The following is a 20,679-nucleotide window of genomic DNA, read 5'->3' as shown; positions in this document are numbered from 1 at the left end:
CAGGAGCTCACACAACACTTACTACTGCTATGTCGTTTAGCAGTGTGTACTCCCCAACTCCCAGCCTATGCAATGGTGCAACTATGCTGACTGATGAAGAGGCTGGTTGGGGATACGGATTTGCTCTCATCCCTCCTCCTTTGGGGAGTCTAGTGCAGCTTCTGGTATCCAAATCCCACTTTCCATTGCTTGCCAAGTGTGCAAGGAGCAGGATTGGGTCAGTGCCCTGTGCAAGGGCACAAGGTGAGGAAGAAGGCTCTTTTCATTTCCCCTATTACCATATACACACTTTGTGCCACCCTCCACATGGGTTCTCAATCTAACCCCCAGGCATCCCAAACACTTACTGGGGCAAGGGTCACTGTTGCAGAAGTCAATTTGTACATCATTTCCTTCACATTTGTGCCCGCCAAACTGAGGGGCTGGGTCTGAGCAGTCCTTTGTCCTCTGCCTGGTGCCTCCTCCACAGGATACAGTACAGGCACTCCAGCCAGCCCAGGTGGCCCACTGCCCATCCACTGGTTAAAAATTGATGACATTGTGCAATGAAACTTTCACTTTTTAAATAATCAAATCTAGCATAGTTGTATCAGCAAAATACTGCACTAAGTGTTGTGCTGAGTCTCAATCCATGCAGCCCCTTGAACTACAATAGGACTGCAAAGGGTGTAACCCAGAACAGGATCTGGCCCATTACTTTTTTACTTAAATTAAAATCCATCTGTTAGCATAACAGTTGCAGTGACTGTCCATCCACAGTGACTCCCCAAAATTCTCATGTGCCTGTAAGTAGGTCAAGCAGGTAGGATATGCAATCACTGAAATCACCAACGCAATAAGATGGTCGGTAGCAGGCAGGCAGGCAGTGGAGGTGCTGAGTCACCCAAAGGGAATCCTCAGCTACTCAATTAGTACAGCTTCAAGTCTCCTTTTCACCACTAAGAGGGTACAATGGGGATTTAGCATAGGATATGGCACTGTGTGTGTTCAAGATTCATAGCGTTTGAGGCCAGAGGGACCATTAGATCATGTAGTCTAACCTCCTGTATATCACAGGCCATTCAATATCACCCAGTTACCCTGTATTGAATTTATATTAAGGGAGTGTTCTGAAAATTGAACCTTTCCTGTCCACATGTAGATGTGGAAGATTAATGAATAACAAAGGCTAGTGAGACCTGGTGGGAAGATCTGCAGAAATTACATGCTTAGCTGCCAAGGATTTACATACTACTTTTACACAATGGCAGGCAGCAGGAATGGAAACATCGGGAAGAGCAGGGTTGCGAGGGAAGGGCCAGTTCCATATGTTATGACTGTTAACGCTTTTCATAAGGAATGTTGAGTAGGAACAAGGAACTAAATTCTGATTTTATCAGGGATTGCAGTATTTGCCACCACAAATGGAGCAGTTATACCAGCTCTAAGTACAAAATAGGTAGAGTTTTGAGAGGAAACAAATAGGCTAGTCCTTTATTTTCTGTTTGTGTCTTATGCTTCTTACCTGGACAGTGTCTCTTGTTGCAGACCTGCATCTGTGTATTGGGCCCCTCACAATATGACCCATCAAATGATGGAGGAGGGCTATTGCACAGCCTCAGTCTGGTCTGAGTACCTTTCCCACAAGTATCACTGCAAGGTCCCCATGGCAGCCAAGAGCCCCATGCACCTTCCACTGTCAAGACAGCACAAACAAAAACTACATTGAAACTACAAAACGGCTTTAACTTGAAGTTCTGAGCTACTCAGCTCTCTGGCCCAAATAAAAAGAATAATAAATAAATAAATAAATAAATAATAATAAATAAAAGAATACTGAGACATATTCACAGTAAAAGTTATTATAACTCCATTTTCTCCGTTACACACTGTCCACAAATTAACTAATCTGACTAAGATATTGAAAAACTTGTTCCCTGAACAACAGCTGAAACTGAGCAGCAGTTTCCAGAGAGATATTACTGCTTTCCTTTTTGTTTCCTTAAAACATTACTTCACCTGACCACGAACTTCGAACAACCGTGATTCTGCCAGGTGAATAAAGTAGGCTTGGGATCAGACCTGCTGCTTTCCTTTCATAAATCATGGAATCTGACTGACTTGTAGTGGCACACAATCTTGGTGGGAAAGGGGCTTGCTAGCTATATAGCTCATATAGTAGCCCCACTGGCTAATATACAGCAGGGACCCGCAGTTAGAATGGGTTTTGTAGGGCACTACAGAAAATTGTCTCAGTGGATCAAAGTGTAGCATCAGAGCAGCAGAGAAGTTGGGGGGGGGGGGGAAGAGAATAGTCGGAAAAATGCCAATAACGAATAGACCTATCTGGTCTAAATGTACTATGCAGAGAAAATCATAATTAAAAATTAAAAGGATGTTGTCAAAGAAAATACATACGTTATCTCTGACGCTGATAATACCTTAAATTACTAAATCCAAAACAATGTATTTTACTCTGCACCCCTTATGCTGCTGAGTTATCTTTTTTCCACTTTACTTGGCTTTGGACAATGGGACTAGAATGGTCAGTTTTATTGCACTAGCATACAAAGCTGATGTGTTTAGGTTGCAAACACTTCAAGGAATGTTAAGATCAATATAAAAAACTCTCTGAAAATATTTTTCATGGTCAGTTTTATAAAGCACCCTCCATATTTTAAAAACCTAAATTTTGGATGTAAATTTCAGTAAATTGAAAACCTTTCAATTACTGAGGGAATTTTTAAATAGATAAACTAGAATATCATTTTTTCCTTTTTTTTCCCCCTCCCATAAATTATTTCAAAGTGAAAGAGGCAAGTATGTGGGCTTTAGAGAAGAAGAGCTGCCAAATTGAGAAATTGTAAAGATCAGTATCTGCAACTTATAATAAACACACTCTTCTCACCTGGACAAGGCCTGTTGTTACACATGATCGATTCCACAGCGTTGCCATCACATGGTCTTCCGCCATGTTGAGTTGTTGGGTTACTACAAGTTCTGGTTCTGGTCTTGTTACCTTGTCCACAGGTTCTCGAACACTCTTCCCAAGACCCCCACTCTGACCAGTTGCCATCCACTACATAACATCAAAAAAGCATCGTTTTACCAAATATCTTATAGAAAATATCCTCTCCCCAATAAGTCAAAGAATTCCAGACAATAGAAACAATCAAAGGGTGGTGTCATGGAGATCTGTTAAACATACACTGTATGAGTTCATTAAAGAAATCTACCTGCACATGGTTTGTTCCGGCAGCTGCGTATGTCTGTATCACGCCCCTGACAGTGCTTCCCACCATTTGCAGGGAGAGGGTTGTTACACTGACGGATCCTCTTCTGAATACCTTGACCACAAGTTACACTACATGGTCGCCATTCAAACCATTCTGAAAATCCGCCATGCACTGCAGTAGAAAAATTACATGTGAGCATTTATAATATGTGGGTTATACAATCAGGCTCAGGAATATACTTTCTCAGCTGTGTTAAAAGATCTGCTAAATTTTTGCATTTCTAGAAAAAAAGATCAAAATAACCCTGCACAAGTTCAGATGCCACCCTCAGATATCCAGATAGCATCATATTATCATTAGTGAAGAATTCTTCATGCTTTAGTTAAGAAAATACTTCAGTTATTCTGGCATGGTTATAATTTATTCTCCCAGATTAGAGATGAACTCAAGTTGTGGAATGTACTCTGTAGGCAGCATCTCAGTTCAGGATCATCTCTAACATAGAGTCTTTGGGCATATCTAAACTGCCCTGCAGTTCACACTACAGGGGTCTGAAGAGCATTGTGCACCAAAGAGCTGTGGTGTAACTCCCCCGTGCAGACGCTGCGGGTGCAAACCAAAGAGTTCGCATTAACTCTTCAAATAGAACTACATTAATATGAAGTAGGAATCTTTTCATTTGCACTCACAGTGTCCACATGGGGCTGTTACAGCACAGCAATTTGGTTCACACTGCTTTTCACACCCCCAGAGTCCAAACTGTGAGGCAGTGTAGACATGCCTTTGCATATTCCTTCACTCTCAGCTGCCTGTCTTGGGAGCATGCTGAGGATGATGGACAGTTGAGAAAGTGGAATGAAAGTACAAAATTTTGTGAAGAAGAGAGACACTGACAAGTCCCAATAGACTTAACCTGTAAATGTAAGGAATATAAAACCTTGGTCATAGTTATTCTGTTTTAAAGCTGGAATCTCGCAATTTGGTAATCACTAGACAGCACTTTGGTGTATGTACCTTGGACAGTGAATGGCACTCGAACAAGGATTGATCCCATTAGATTTCTAGCCACACATTCATATTCAGAGGTATCTTCTTTCTGTGCTGCAACAATACGCAAGGAGCCATTAGACAAGACAGTCACTCTGTCATTGCTGAGGATAGGATGGCCTTGGCGGGACCACTCAATGGTTGGAGTAGGTTCTCCATTTGCTTGGCAGTTCAGGATTGCTGTGGTACCAGCATCAACCACCATCTCTACTGGTTCAGCTGTAATAACTGGAGGACCTAAGAGAGAGGAGAGACTGTTTTAGCATCACTGCATTCTGCAATAAATGGTTACAAGAGCAGATGACATTTTCTTCATTGCATAGAGGTTTGGTCTGAGAAAAAGCATGAAATCCTACTTCATTAATTTTGTCATTAACTACTATTATACATCTTCAGAGATCCTTGAGAAATACAAGGTCAATGGTGGAAATTAAATATGACCCAGAATATACTAACAATGACAGTGGTATTGTGGTTTGTATTGTGGTAGCACACACAGGCCTCAAACAGGACTGAGGCCCAATTCTACAAACAACTAGTACCATCAGTAATGCAAAAACACTTTTCAATTAATTCTCACAATACCTAAATTTGGTAGATATTATTCCCATTCTCTACACAAGGAAACAAAAACAGAGATAAAAGGTCTGATTCTTCTCTGAGTTATAAATAGAGAAGAGATGTTTGAAAATTCTGTCAGTAAAAAAATTATTCTAAAATTCCATCATTATTTGTGTAAGAATTAATTTAAAGCCCAATTCTGCCCTCAAGACTATGCCAAAGACAGAAAGAGCAGTGAGGTGCCCAATTCCCACTTGTGAATTTTGACTATCTCCTCCCAAAACTACAAAGGGACTTGCACACATGTATCCGAAGTCATTTTCTGGCCCCACTCTTGTAGCACTAAATATCTGGTTTGAGTCTTACTCTGAAGCGTTAGTGTCACACTGCGCTCGACCATGCCGGCATCATTTGTAGCTACACATGTATAGTCACCAGCATCTTCATTCTAAAGGACAATAAACAACTAATCATATAAACTATCAACCTACATGGAGTAAGTTAATCTTTTCACAATGCATTTCCTCTCAGTGAATTTGCTACAGTACAGTATGGCATGCAACAGACCTTAAGGAAGTAGAGGGAAATCAATAACAACTACCAGAAAAGTTTATCATATAAGCTGCCAGTCTTTTAAATTACATCCAAAGTGACTTGAATTAAAAGGTTAACGTGGATGGGAGTTTGTTACAAGCAGGTGAGGATAGAGAGAAAAACGAGAACTGCATCCAAATAGTATCTACATGGAATTCTTTCCAATGTTGCTTATGTCCTTTTGAGAGACTGAGTCTTTTTTTCTGGAACTTATATGGTAGGTTTGAAGTCATCTAAGTCAAAACCATCTGCTTGTTAATATTGTAGATTCCTATATAGTATGGTGCTGGATGTATAAGTATATAAAATAGATTATAAGTCTAGCTATACAAGGAGGACTACAGACTACTATTGTTACTACCCAGTAACTAAAAGTTTTAATAGCAATTTTAACATTTTACTTTTATTAATACTAAGCTAAATCTGGTTTTTTTCTTCAACTATTTACATTTGTAAATTTAGAAGCTTTTTCTAAAACCTTTTATAAGGGCCACGTTTTCAACTGCAGCTTCTAAACTTGAATGTGCAAATCATGAACATGCAATTTGAACATGCATATTAGAAGGTGGGGCACCTAACCAGTTGGAACTTTCAAATGTAGGATTTAAGTGCACAAGCAATTAAACTGGGTGGGTGAAATCCTGGCACCATTATAGCCAATGTCAAAACTCCCACTTACTTCAACAAATCCAGGATTTCATTATCAGATTTTGTATGCCCAAGTTTTGAGGCTGTGTTAAGTCCTATTGAAAATACAGCTCTGCAAGGTTATAGGGGCTGGACAGAACAGATACAACATTCCCTTGCTATGTTAGTGAGGTCACAGTAATTTGAGCAGGATATTTTAGACTGCATTAAAAAAATTACATCTTTTTAAAATGTAGAGTAGCTACCGAATATTTTTTTAATAAAGGCAAATTTATATTCAGTTAAAATATATATCCTCTTGGATAAATTTATTTACTTACAATAATTAAATGTAGCATACAAACACATTTTAATGATTAGTGACTCACAACAGTGCCGTAGATGGCAAGAGAACCATTGCTGAGTTGTCGGATCCTGTTGCTAATCTGAATGCCAACTCCTTTTTTGCTCCATTGGATTGTTGGAGGTGGATCTCCTCTGACCTCACAGTTCAATATAGCATTACCACCCAAGGGCTCAATCCAGCTAGAATAATAATCCCCTTGGAAGACTGGAGGCTCTGAAAATGATAAAAAGCAAAGCTAAAGTAAGAGAGTCTAAATGAAACTACTGATAGCCATTCTTCGTTTTCATAAGATCTGAAGTTCAACTTGTTACCCCTTTTCCAATTAACCATGGCAGTGCTATTGGATACAACTAAAAATGAGGCTGTGTGAAATTGTCACTGATTGTGCCTGATATTGCAGTTATTTACACGTACCTTTGACATACACAAATCCAATAGCCTTTATCGAGCCAACTGTGTTTTCTGCTGTACACACATAGGTACCAGAGTCGTCTTTAGATACTCTTTCAATAACTAGTTCACTGTGTCCATTAGCATTGTCAAGTTTTGCTGTGTGGAGAAGAGATGTCTTTAAAAAATATTGAAGTAGCTCTGGAAAATATCAACAAGTGATACATATTTTACAGGAATAGGTTTAGATTCACAAGGCTGCTTAGCAACATGGCTCAATGGCATGCTTCTATAAAAGAACTTACCATTGCTTGGACTGATTTTTGAGACACCTTTGATTACAGATCCTATTGTGCCTTTCCCTGTCTGTGTGTATGTTTTAGAGGGCTGAACAAGTCAGCCAAACAGTGTTCCTTGACTGGTCACTCCATTGTGAATGAATTTGCTCTGCTTCTCCTTTCAGACCGTTCATGTTTTGCATTCCACCAACAGTGAAGTTTTAGTCATACAGGTGCTTATGGAAGTCATCTTTTGTGCTTAGATGCTGGAATATTTATTATACCTAATGTGTACATTTTAATATGGGACATGCAGCTTGACACAGCAAGGGGACAGGGTTCCTAAAGCCCTTCTCCAGAGTCCAGGAACAGAGGCAAGTTAATGTTAATTGTAGTTTTGGTATTCTACACTAACAAGTTCCAGATATCACCATTGTCTAGACAGTTTGTTACCCAGGCCATACTATGTTTTTCCCCTTATGAATTTTATACTGTAATCTCAAACTGACATCACTGCACACCAACACCACTTCTGGAAGGGGAAAGAATCTGTATCAGACTGCCAAATAAACACTGGCATCACTCACCAGGGACAATATTGTTGTTAAAAGTCCAAGTTATTTTGGGTAGAGGAGTCCCAGTTGCTTTACAAGTTAACCTGAGTTGTTCTCCTTTATTCAAAGCTATGTCTCCAGGCAGTTCAGTGAAAGCTGGGAGCACGTGGACCATCAGGCTGACAGTGTGTATATCTTCACCAACAGCATTGCTGGCAACACAGGTATAACTGCCAGAATCTTCAGGCTGAAAGGAAAGGGGGAAAAATAGGGGGAGGGGCTGGAGTTCAAACATCATCAGTTGTAATGATGGGGGGAAATCTCAAAAAATGTGGAACTTGAGTTCAGTTTGAATTTTAAATTTTGGCAACTCGCTAGTAATATATTGGAAGCTATGATGAGTCAGACTCGTTGGCCTAATTTGATGATTAAATGACACAGAAACCTGAGTGTAGCAAACCCAGCAGATTACCTGAGACTAATACACCACAGATATGGTAAGGACAAGTAAAGTGAAATAGGCTGACTTCCTATTCCAACCTTAAAACTGGCTGGAAGCCAAGCACAGAATAGCTTGGCATCATAAATAGTGGAGCTGTCCATTTTACTTTCCTTCCAATTGAAGGTACAATAAAGAGTTCACACTATACAGAAGAGAATCCAAAGAGCTAAGAGGGAAAAGGTAAATGCAACTAGCAGTTGAGCATAGTAATAATTTCAGGAATGGCAAGTAGAGTAGACAAAACCAGCCTTAAATGTGGCACTTCATAACATTAAACTGGACCCCACACTGGCAAAGCTCCCCCTGCCATTAACAGACATGTTCCTTTAAAGGAATGCTTGGAACTACTGCGACTTCTTCTAAGACAAAGGTATATGTTGTGGAAGAGAAGAAAAAAAATGCTGAGCAAGAAAGGAGATGTGAGTGGACTGATCTGGAATTTCCAGATGTTAGCTGACAAGCAGGCTCCTTGGTGAAAATGCCCAAATGGCCAAATCCAAGAGCTTTACATTGCAAGCTTTGCAGAAATTTTTCCACTATTTAATACATTTTAGGGCCAGATCTGAATGGTACTGGGCACCTCTTGCAACATGCTGCTTGCCCATACCTTCCATTGACTCTAGGGAGAGCTGAAGGCGTACAGCACCTCACTGGAGGCATTCAACCCCATCTGCTCATCAGAGGCTTTACAATGGGCTTACATTGCATCATGCTGTACATTTCTTAGGCTGTAAAAATAACATGCAAAACACTAGAAAGGAGGGTGCTGACCTTCTAAACAAAAACAAAAACTATGCTCCACAAAATCCTTCAGTATACTTATTTAATACAGCACTGGACTGTGTTTACAATGTGTATTCTATGCTGTTATATTCTAAAAATGTTGTGAATTTATCTCCCATGATCAGCACTCTTGGAAACAGCGGTCCTCTTTATCCACAGAATAGGTAGCAATTGGGTAGTTTCAGAGCATGATTTCTACAAGTAAGGCTACACTGTGCCTCAACCCTGACCCTGGGGACTTTGTTTTGACATAAGAGTTACAGGCTCCCCACAGTCTTCTTGCTCATTCATTCCAGACAAATAAAACCTTTCATGCTGCTCAATTTTCATGTGACAGAAAACACAATATATGACGAGGAGATTCAAATTCATAACACTTACAACAGCATTCTCCAAAATGAGATCTCCGTACTGCATAGCTGTGTATTTTCCTACTGTGTCTTTTAAAGGTATATTGTCTTTCTTCCAGTTTATTGTTGGTGTTGGGATACCATCAGCCACACATGACAGAACAGCCTGGGAATTCTCAATGACTGTGTGCTGCACATCTGAACTTCGGATTTTCGGTGGAACTATGGGGAGATTTAAAAAGAGATTAATTACTGTCTGTAGTTTTCAGCCTTCCATCCAGCCACATACTGGTGTAGGAACATTGGAAATGATACATCAGACCAGACCAATGGGTCATCTAATCATGTCTCCAACAGTGATCAGTATCCAAAGCTCCAGAGAAAGGTGTGGAACCTACATAACAGAAAATTATGTAGAAACATACCCACAGGGGCTGGTTCTTTCTAAAGCTAGCCAGTGAGTGGTTTGTTTATGTCATAAAGAATGAGTTTTATTCTAGCTGGTGTAACTATCTTGAAGACTCTCACTACAACTTTGGCCTCTAACACATCAGTGTAAGGGACTTCCATCATGATAATAGGCCAGCCTATGTCATTCCTTCCTAGTCATACTTACTGTGCACAATGAGTTCCATGCTAGAACTGCTTGATCCTGCCACATTTGCAGCCATGCACGTGTAATGTCCAGTGTCACCAGGCTGTACAAATGCAATTTGCAAAGCCCCAGTGCTGAGAATTCGCTGCCTAAAGGACTCTGTAACCTGCTGTCCTTCTTTGTGCCATATGATCTCAGGCACTGGGTAGCCTTCCACTTCACACTGCAGAGTGGCAGATTTATCCACAGCAACTATGTATTCCTTAGAATGAGGTTTGATAACTGGAGGAACTGAAAGAGAATTAAGTAGTAAAACACATTGTTTGGAAATGTATAAACTTAAACACACACATACACAGATACACACACATGCTTTATATCCTAGCCAGAATAATGTAAAAAACACAGTTTACTCTTCTTCCTAAATAATTTCACCAATCAGCTACAGTTGCAAAACAGCATCCAAATCCAGCTGCAAAGAAATGCAAATATATGACATTCTATTGGTAGCACACTACGTGCCCTGCACTGGTGTAAAGGAAGGTGCAGAGCTATGCCCTTCTGGGCAGAGGCCAAGAACAACCAAAGATCTGGTGCTCATCTGAGTGCAAAGATCATACAATGCACAATCGCGCCCAGGCATTTTTCACATACTAAACACTTCAAGTACAATTGACATCACGACTGATACCTCTTAGCAATACCTGTAATGGTGAAGGTCATGAAGTTAATAGGGGCTGTACTTAATGGCGAATTGTGGACCATTACCAGCAGACCTTACAAAAGTATTCTTTTTTGGTAGCAGTTCAAGTGGGTTTGTCATGGAAGTGTGAACCCATCATGAAGCACATGAGAGACAATGTGTTAAAGCCCTATTATTGCACTGCACCATCACATAGTAATGACAATTCATATCCCCGCTATATTTTTGGTTTCCATTGCTCTCCATGTGAGATAAAAACCAATCTTGTTTTTCTTTTTGAGGTGTACCGCTGTCTCTGAAGGTAGAGAAGAAATGCTTGCTGGCTGCTGCAGGGAATCAACTAGTTCTGTTATTTGTTTGCAGGAACTACTTTTACAATCTTAAATGTTTACTAAATAACAAGTCCAAATTATAGAGGAAAAATCTTAAAACCTCCAGTAGGATCAAATTTTGCTATGGTGTAAGTGGACATAAGTCCCAGTGCCTTCCGTAGCAGTTAGCTAGGAATGAATTTGGTCCATACACGTTGCTCAGAACAGGGATCTCACTAACCATGAATGTGCACAGCTTTCTTGTGTATAATGCAGTCTATAAAACTGGAGTTATGGTGATGACTTACCTTGAACTTTTAGCTTAATCTTCCCTAGGGCAGTACCAGCTGGATTCTGAGCCACACACATGTAAGTGCCAGCATCCTCAACAGCTGTTCTTGCAATCTGTAAACTACCACTGGGGAGAACTGTATAACTATTGCCTAAAACATGCATAAGAAAGGTAGAAAAAACATTTTTATAAATAAGGTCATTAGACCAATATTTTTAAAGAATGAGAACATAAGTTTAAATGCTACAGCAGAATTATTAGCATCATAAAGCTAAGATACCTGTTGTGTTTACATTGATGCCCTCCTTCTGCCACGTTATTATGGGACGAGGTGTACCTGTTGCTTCACATGGTAAAAGAATGGGGTTGTTCAGGATAACATCTAGTGTTCCTGGCTGCATCTGAATAGCTGGTAGCTCTATGAATTGGAATGGCACAGAAAGAGGCAGTTGATTAGAAATGGAAGTTATTTACCCATAACTGGAGATTCTTCAAGATGTGTGATCCCTGTCTGTATTCCACACATGGGTATGCATGTGCACCAGTGTTTTGTTTTGTTTTTACACAAGCATTGTCCATTGGCCTGCACTTGTGCTGTAGCTTTCCTCGTGCTCCGAACCAAGGGCATAAAGAGTGGTGTGGACTGATGCCTATCCAGTTTCCCATTCTTACTGCAGTCTAAACAATCGGCAGCAGAGAATGGACAGGGGAATACAGATAGGGACCACACATCTCGAAGAACCTCCAGTTACAGTAAGTAATCTCCATTTCTTCTTTGAGTGATGGTCCCTATGTGTATTACACACATGGAAGATTAACAAGCAGTACTCAAACAGGAGGTGTGCGCGAGGACACAGAAGTGACAGCTGACCCTATTACTGCTGTCCCCATCGCTGTTTCCACAGTGGACAATTGGACCAAAGTGTAATGTCTTGTGCAAGTTTCCTAAGCGCTCCAAGTAGCTACTCTACATATCTCTAGTAAGGGTACGTTTCTCAGAGATGCAACCAAAGCATCCTTCCCTCTGGTGGAATAAGCCCTCATCCCTTCCAGGAGTGGGGGGGAGGGGGAATACAAGCTAGTTGGTAAGAAAGGATAATATAACCAGAGCTCCACTTAGAAAGTCTCTGTGCCAATACAGCTTGCCCCTTTGATTGCTCTACTAGGGAAACAAATAGTTTAGCTGTCTTTCTAATGTCCTTTGTTCTTTGTAGATAAAAAGCTAAAGCTCTTTGAAATTCCAGATGCATCCTTCTCTCTTCCTCTGAGGCATGAGGTTTGGGAAAAAATGCTAGTGAATGGATGTGTTGACTCATATGAAATTCGGAACCTACTTTAGGGATGAATCTGAAGTGGGGGCATAACGAGACCTTTCCTTTAGAGAAGGCAGTATATGGCAGGTCCCCCATGTGTCCCCCCTCCCCCAAGCTCACTGAATCAGGTTAACGTTATAGCTGTTGGGAAGGTCACTTTCATGGACAGATCAGCCATCAAGCATGTTGTTAGAGGCTCAAAGGTAGGTTTAATGAGATATGACAGAACAAAACTGAGGTCCCGCTAAGATGTGAACTTCACCAATGGTGGAAAGGATCCAAGAAGCCTCTTCAGAAATCTAGTTGTGACAGGATGAGTGAAGATCATATGCCTCCAAGAGGGGGCATTGGTAACGATGGTTGCCTTGGGAGTTGGAGTGAGGAAAGGGGTCCCCACTCAAAACTTCTCTGGTTTTGTCCACCAGACAAGAGAGTTCAACGCCTTGGATGAAACAGTCACTCTGCCGTTTATGTTGCCCTTCTCTGGTGAATACATGGAGAGAAGCCAGGCTTGTAAGCAATGAAGATGAAGCCTGGTGAGTGGTGTCATATGTTTGCATGAGGACACATGGCTAAGGAGAGAAAGGCGTCCTGGGTACGATAGGGACTTGCTGTCTGAGAGTATTCACGAAACCTCTCAAGAGGTAGGTATGCTCTCGCTCTGGTCATATCCAGCGTTGCCTCTGGAAAGTTTATGTGCCTCACTGGGATCAACATGGATTTTTCATGGTTGACACAAACACCAAGGGAAGCCAGAAGGCTAAGGTGCCTACCAGACTTCTTCTTAGGAGTTGCCTATCAGAAGCCAGTCATCGAGGTATGGGAAGACTGTAAATCCCACTCTTCTCATCCAATCTGCCATCACTGAAAAAAAATATTTGTAAAGACCCTGGGTGCTGTGGCCAGTCTAAGAAGAGGACTCTGAATTGGTAATGCTCTTGACCAAAAGAGGAACCTGAGGAACCTCTTGCGCGCTGGGTGAACGTCTTTGTGAAAGTATGCATCTTTCATGTTGAGAGCCATGAACCATGTGCCCTCCTATAAAGAGGGAATTATTGACACAAAGGAGCTCATGTGGAATTTTAGTTTTCAGATGATCATGTTCAGCTGTTGCAGAACAGTTACAGAAAGGTAACCAACCATTTATTTTTCTTCTACGGATTCCACATGTCCATTCCATTGTAGATGACTCACAAGCAGTTTGAACTGGTACTGGGCTTGGAGTGTACTTGAACAAGGATTGAAGAACAACTTGTCTGAATCTGGCATGGTTGGTTGGTCCTTTACTCCACCTGAAATGGTGACAAAAAGTTGAGACAAAAATCTGAATGGTGTAATCCAGACTGTGTAAAAAGCCAAAGCTCTTCTAACAGCTAGAGTATGAAATTTTTCCTTCTCATTACTCATATAGGGTTTGGGAAAGAATATTCATAGATAAATCTCTTGATTTAAATTCACATACCACTTTAGACAGGAATTTAGGGTGAGGCTGAAGGAAAATCTTCTCCCTAAAGGAAGTTGCAATAGGGAGGCTCTGATACCAAATCTCATAGCTCTCCCACTCTTCTGGCAGAGGTTATGGCAACCAGGAAAACTACTTTCATTAATATGAACAGGGAAGAAGTCACTAATGACTCAAAGTGGGGGTCCATCAACTTTGCTAGTACTAAATTTAAGTTCCACTGCAGAACCAGATTATGGTTCTGAGCGTATAATCTAAGCAAATCTTTTAGAAACCTGATGGACACAGGGTTTGAAAAAAATGACCAGATATCCATAGCTGCCAAATGGACTCTAATAGAACTAAGAGCCAATCCCTGTTGCTTTAGAAACAAAAGATAATCCAAGATACGGCTAATCAGAGTTTGAGATGAAGGAATGCCTCTCAGTGTGAACCAGACAGAGAATCTCTTCCATTTAGCAAGGTAAGTAGACCTACTGAAAGTAGGACTTCCTGTACCCCCTTAAAGCAAACTTCAGCAATGAAGCATCCACATAGTCAGGTGGAGAGCCTGAAGGTTGGGATGAAGAAGGTGGCTGTTGTCCTGGGAGATAAGATTCACCTCTCTCAGGAGAAACAGCAGAAGTCTGACCAATAGTGCTAATAGGGTAAAAAAAAAAAAACAGTGTTGACAGAGCCATGCAGGGGCTATCAGAATAAGGTGAGCAGAATCTTGCTTAACTTTGGATAACACTTTGGGCAGGAGAGGAATGGGAGTTAAGGCATACAATAGGGCATGAGTCCAGTACCGAACCTGGTACCCAACTGGGCACCAGTAACCCCACACTAAAAAGAGGGTATTGTAAAACACATCTATAACTAATTAATACTAAACTAACGCTACAAGGTACTATACACACGAAAGGATATGAAAAAAACAAGCATTGCAAGTCCAACAAACAACTGTCACTGGTGATAGGAAGGAACAGAAGGGGGGGCAGTGCAGCCCTTTATGTCTGCGTGGAATGGTGTGAGGCATCAGAGGGTGCTCAGGCTACCCCAACAGGTACTGCTCAGGAAAAATTTCCAACAACTGTGCACGAGGCGTGCACATACACCTACAGTGGAATGGACGTGTGCAATCACTCAAAGAACAAAAACTGTCACCCTTGGGCGGAACAAATTAACGCTTCTCAGCCCTCTTAGGGGTGGGAGAAACAGAAGCAGGAATGTGCCAAACTACCTTTGCTGGACCCACAATGGCCTTGCTGATGGAGAGGGCCACTTGACAGGCTGCAGCATGTCCGGTAACCTGTGCTGAGGATCCTGGATTTCTTTAAGGTGAATCTGTAGCTCTGCTGACCCCCCCTGGGCATGAGCTCTTGCTATTGTTTAAAGTCTTGCAGTGGAGATAGAGTAACTTCCTCATCTGGTGAAGACAACAAGATTGCTTCCGGAATCAGCAAATCCAGCTCATCTTCCTCTTCCAAATACTCTGATGGGGCTGGTTGTGCGTAGTGATGGCAAATAGGGCTTATGCACTGATCCTGGGAGTCTAGGGTAGGGAGCTCACAGCCCCCCAATATTGCCAACAGATGGATCAACTGGCACAGGAGGACCCCATGGCCTAGGGTACAACCTACCTCTTCATGAATTGTGTCTGGTTGGAGGCCGGAAGTCTAATCTTCAAGGACTTCTGTCTGGTGCCACAAAGAGTCCTGTGGCGCCTCTGACTCATCCAAAGAGAAAGCCAGATCCTGCACTACTGGCAGAGCCTATGGTTCTGTAGGTTGCGCCTCGAGGCTGGCAGGTGGGATAGGAGAATGATGCTGCATCCTTGGGCTAGTCTTTTCCTCTGGTATAATGTCCTGGAATAAAGTCTGTCCCAACAGAGAGGTTAATGCAGATAGGGAAGAGAAAAGATGTCCTCTGGGGTGACTTAGGTCTCAGACTGCCCTGGGGTAAAAGGAGAGTCCATGGGTGGAGGTGGAGCTTTCTTGGTCACCATGACACTTGGCGCCCTCTGGGGCTGTGTCACTACCAGTACTGCATTGGCTCTAGAAGTGGATGGGAGCACCAGGAGCTGTTTATCCTGAGTCTTCACCATCAGAGCCAATGTTGTAACCATCAGAGCCATACCCCTGCTCACCTCCTTCTCCTGCTGAGAAGAAATACTCGGGCCTAAGTCCTTAGTGCCCATGTGTGCTGGCTCTTCCAATTTTGACATGCTCAGGGAGGGATCCTCTCTCTTCAGGGCAGTTTTAGACAAAGATGACTCATCCCTACATCTATGAGAGTGCCCCTTACTTTCATGTGAAGCTTCCTCCTTAGGCTTAGCCTCCGTCCCCCAGCTCATGCTTGGAGGGGTGCTGCCAGCTTGTTGAGACTGATATACAAGGGGCTGTCCTCAGTCCAGAACTGATTGAGTTCTCATTACCTTCTCCATCATATATTTTCTAAGTCTCAGTTCCCAGCCCTCATGAATTCTGGGGGAAAAGGCGCGTCAGATGCTGCACTTGGCACAGATGTGAGCCTCACCCAGGCAATAGAGGCAGAATTGATGTTTGTTGCTCACAGAAAAGGAGAAAGGACAGGAAACACAGTTTTTGCACCCAGGATGCTGGGCACAATCCCAGACTCCTTGGGGGGAAAAAATTCGGTGTGGGGAATAGAAGGGGGGAAACCTATGTTAGGCTACACTATAAAAATGACAAAACTGCTAAAAACTAAATATACAATATCTTTAGAGCAATGGTGCAGTAGAAAGGAAATGAGAACACCCAAGATTCCAACTCAAACCAGGTGGTGCTAAGAAGGAACTGGACAGGTGTCAACCCACCCCTTTTATGCCCTCAGTTCAGCACTCGAGAAGAGCCAGGGCACATGCGTGGGCAAATGGCTCTGCTTGTAAAAAAAAAATTCCAGACTCAGGTCCAGGTGCACTTGCATACTTATGTGTGGAATACACATAGTGTATATTGAAGAAGTTGTAATATTTTTATGACTGGAAAATAAAATGAAGACAAACTGCACAATGTGAGAGGCTAAGAACATTTAACTATTGAGGGCTGGATTCTGTTATCCTTTTGATGAGCCCAGTAGGACTACTCTTGCATAATATGGAACTACTCAGCATATGGATTATAGAATTTAGCCCTGCATATTTAGTTCACCCAATTAATCTACTTTAATTAAACAAAACAATAAAACAGAAAAAGCCCTAACAGAAAAAATCAAAGCAGGTCATACTTGTGGCCAAATCATAATATCCTAGGCATTAGAGTTGGAAAAAGCTATCAGATCATTTAGTTCACGCCTTTGTCAATGTATGTTTGCTTTCTACATTGTATTCTGAGTGCTCAATCAGTCTAAATTAAAATAGCCCTCGCTTTGTGGCTTCCACCAAATACAAATATATTGACACAAGGCCAAATTTTCACACACTTACTTACGTTGAGTGGTATCTTACTCCATGAGTAGCCAGTATCTCTATGAAACTACTCACATAAGTAAGACTAGCACAATGTGGTGTTACCATTATTCTGTATTATTATTCTAACATTTTCTTTTCAAAACCAACTAACGCTCTTTATAAAACATGTTTCTGTTCAAGTTCCCACCTCACCCTGAACGTGAAGAGTAACATGTCTGTGTGCAGTGCCAGCAGCATTCTGGGCCACACAGGTATACCTTCCTGCATGGTCTAACTGTGCAGCAGTTATTTCAATCGTTCCTAGAGCAGAAAAAAAGAGAATTCATTATACAGTATTGTAGTATATTATAACTATCTTACATTTAAAGAAAACAGAGAAATCATAATACCGTTTAAGAACCCTACATTTTTATTCTAAAATATTTACAATGAAAATAGTAATGCACCTTTTTCTAGCGTTTTCTGCATCTACTCAAGTCATGCATAATACCTGAAGACAGAATCCTGTAGCCATCTCCTCTGGGAAGGAGTTGTATCCCATTTTTGGTCCAGTGGATTGAGGGGACAGGAACACCTGAAGCAGTGCAGGAAATTACTGCTGGAGACAGTTTTGTTACCAGAAGATCGGTAGCTTCATCTGCTATGGATGGGGGCACTAAAGCAAGGAGAACAGTGTTAGGATTATCGACCATTCTCATTTCATATAGATGTTTGCATATAGCGATGTCCTCTTTCTTAACAAGAGTAAAAAGCTCAATAGTATAAGCATCAAAATTACAATTCTCATTTAAAGAAAGCATTGTCCCATGAAATTTTTATTGTCATAATACATGTGCATACACAATGTCTGCTTTACCTTGTACAGTGAAATCAATTGTTCTTTGATCCTCTCCTGCATCATTTGACACAGTGCATGCATAGACTGCAGTGTCATCCACAGTGGGAGAAATGATAACTAGGGAACCTGAAGACAAAAGCCTGAAACGGAGCAATTAAAAGATATTGAAACATCTTTTCACTCAGCACGTCGTCAGTCCATTGAATTCATTGCCACAAGGAGGTCAGATTTTAATATTGTTGCTGGATTTTAAAAATGGCTGCACTATTTTATATCCCATAATGCAACTGAAGATCAATATTCATACTGCAGCCGCATGGACTAAAGATTTGACTGAACGCAGGACCTTCTGTTCTAAAAGCACAGACTTGTAAATATGAACTAAAAGGCAATCTGTTAGCTGTAGAATTGTTTAAGGTTTATAGAAAACTCTGTGAGACAAGCCAACAGAGGATTATATAATTACAGACATGAAAACAAGTCTGGGATTTCACAATAGAAGACAATGGTACAGAGCCACAACATCACTACAGTAATATTAATGGTAACATTAATTACTTGCAAATGGCAATTGTAAACATTTAATGGAAGTTAGTCAATTCTCACATTTCAGAGCATAAGCTAAGCACTATAAGGGTCAGGAAAGATTTCCCACCTACACAGAAAAACAAGAACACACACAGAGTTGGAGCTCTTTACATGTGGATCTCGCAGCTCTGGCATGGAATGGGAGTCAACTCTGGGCCCCCAAACCCATTCCCAGTATCCCATTAAGAGCTCTCTGTGGGAGTGGAATCTGGGCCACTATGGGGAGCCAATGTTTGGTGTTGTCAGGGCCAATAAAAAGCAGAATGTCTCCCCCACCAATCCCAAGGAGCCATTACCTTTCCCATAGGTCAGCCCTGGCCAGAGAGATTCCCTTGCAGCCTGGCTTCAGTGGAGGGTAGAGATCTGAGACACTGGGGTTCCACACTAATAAAATCCACAGGGTTTGAAGGAGGAACCTACCACTCTTTCAGCCGGGGAGCAAACCCTATACCATTCCAGGGGATCCTTGGGAATTTTTCTCACCCTTGGCCATTCCTTGTGCATCATGGTGGGAGTGGCCCATCTGGCCAAAAAGCTGCAAACTGAGAACTAATTATTGCTGTTCTGAGCAGCAATAGTTTGCACTTAGCAAAAGTTAGTACCTCACTCTGGCAAAATCTAAATGTTTCCAGGGTCTACAGGAGCCATATACAAATGGGATGTATGAGTGTTTCTCTCCAGTTTTCTCAGTGTTTCCACCAACCAGGAACAGAAATACCACAAAAAGAGCATATCTTACATTATTTTGACCTCTTCAGTGGATCTCAGAGGTGAGTGAAAAACATGAAGTCAAATGCAAATAGACACACATTGTTAAGATACAAGGCAAAGAGTAGAACTTTACTACTAAACATGTGTAAAGTTTTATTTAAACCAGTTCATCAGTAAACCAGTTCAGTAATACTAATAGTTATGCAATGAAGTTTTTCTATTGGTTTAAAAGCAAGTTTTAAATTAAATTAAAATAAGCCAAATCAATCTCTGAATAGATTTGCTCCAGAGATGAATTTAGCCCACAACAAAGATTAGAGCATTTCTCACCTGTATGTATTATGATTCTGATCAACATTAAGGACATGCCCATTCTTCTTCCAACTTATTGCTGGCCTGGGGATTCCAGTGGTCTCGCAGGGGAGGGTGGTTTGGACATTTACAATAACTGTAATATTGGTGGGTCCAGGAGCGATAGATGGAGGAACTAAAGAATATATGAAGCCCAGGTAATTTTAAGAGAATGTATATTTTTTCAAGCTGAACTATTTGAAACTATCCTTTTCTGTAGCACGGATCATTTGACATTTATAAATTTGCCAAAAAAATGCAGAAGGGAATGTTTCTCAGTTCTGTTATATCCTGTTGATGTACACACACCAGTTAACAAAGAACAACTGTTTTTTCTGTTCACAAATATTTAGGCAGTGTTCATAACACCCAGAATTTCTAAGGGCTTACAAAAAACAAACAAACAAAACTAGACAGAATCCTTAAACAAAATTCCAGATGCGAATAATCCTGAATTTTGGGGACATCTATATTCTGTGCATGGATCTGACTTTCATTGACCCCTTTCTCTATAATGGCCTGAACCAGTGTCTCAAATTCAAATAGCCCAATGCCTGAGTACTTGAAAAGCAGGCTCAAGAGTTGCTTTTCTGCAGTTCCAGTCCATTACTAATAAAGATAGATTTCAAGATTCAGAAACAATCAAGGAATCCAATGTATCCAGTTTTTGTAGAACATTTGTGTTTATCTGAAAAAGAAATATTTACCCTGGATCTGTAGATCAATTCGCTTGCGTTCAGTACCAGCTGCATTGGTTGCCATACACAAATATCGTCCAGTGTCGGTAACGTGTGCTGTGTGAATGTACAGGGACCCATCCTCTAACACTGAATAT

The 20,679-nt window shown here is 41.2% G+C and overlaps 1 protein-coding gene across 1 annotated transcript in view; it reads right to left on the bottom strand.

Annotated features, from left to right (window-relative positions):
* HMCN1 (hemicentin 1) overlaps positions 1–20,679 on the bottom strand; it is a 323,326-nt gene that overhangs the window by 29,561 nt on the left and 273,086 nt on the right. Inside the window, exons 74-91 of the mRNA XM_077823933.1 lie at positions 20,552–20,679; positions 19,824–19,980; positions 18,213–18,334; positions 17,847–18,011; positions 17,549–17,656; positions 11,450–11,587; positions 11,186–11,320; positions 9,885–10,154; positions 9,300–9,490; positions 7,667–7,880; positions 6,826–7,002; positions 6,434–6,624; positions 5,190–5,271; positions 4,230–4,499; positions 3,216–3,386; positions 2,888–3,058; positions 1,505–1,675; positions 348–518 (exon numbers count right to left, since the gene is read on the bottom strand). Of these exons, the coding sequence (XP_077680059.1) occupies positions 348–518; positions 1,505–1,675; positions 2,888–3,058; positions 3,216–3,386; positions 4,230–4,499; positions 5,190–5,271; positions 6,434–6,624; positions 6,826–7,002; positions 7,667–7,880; positions 9,300–9,490; positions 9,885–10,154; positions 11,186–11,320; positions 11,450–11,587; positions 17,549–17,656; positions 17,847–18,011; positions 18,213–18,334; positions 19,824–19,980; positions 20,552–20,679 (3,032 nt within the window). The remainder of the gene's footprint in view (positions 1–347; positions 519–1,504; positions 1,676–2,887; positions 3,059–3,215; positions 3,387–4,229; positions 4,500–5,189; positions 5,272–6,433; positions 6,625–6,825; positions 7,003–7,666; positions 7,881–9,299; positions 9,491–9,884; positions 10,155–11,185; positions 11,321–11,449; positions 11,588–17,548; positions 17,657–17,846; positions 18,012–18,212; positions 18,335–19,823; positions 19,981–20,551) is intronic.

Source organism: Eretmochelys imbricata, chromosome 8, assembly GCF_965152235.1.
Source record: "Eretmochelys imbricata isolate rEreImb1 chromosome 8, rEreImb1.hap1, whole genome shotgun sequence".
Taxonomy (NCBI): Eukaryota; Metazoa; Chordata; order Testudines; family Cheloniidae; genus Eretmochelys; species Eretmochelys imbricata.
Note: the sequence above shows the minus strand (reverse complement) of the source record. Positions and strands in the feature narration are given on the sequence as shown.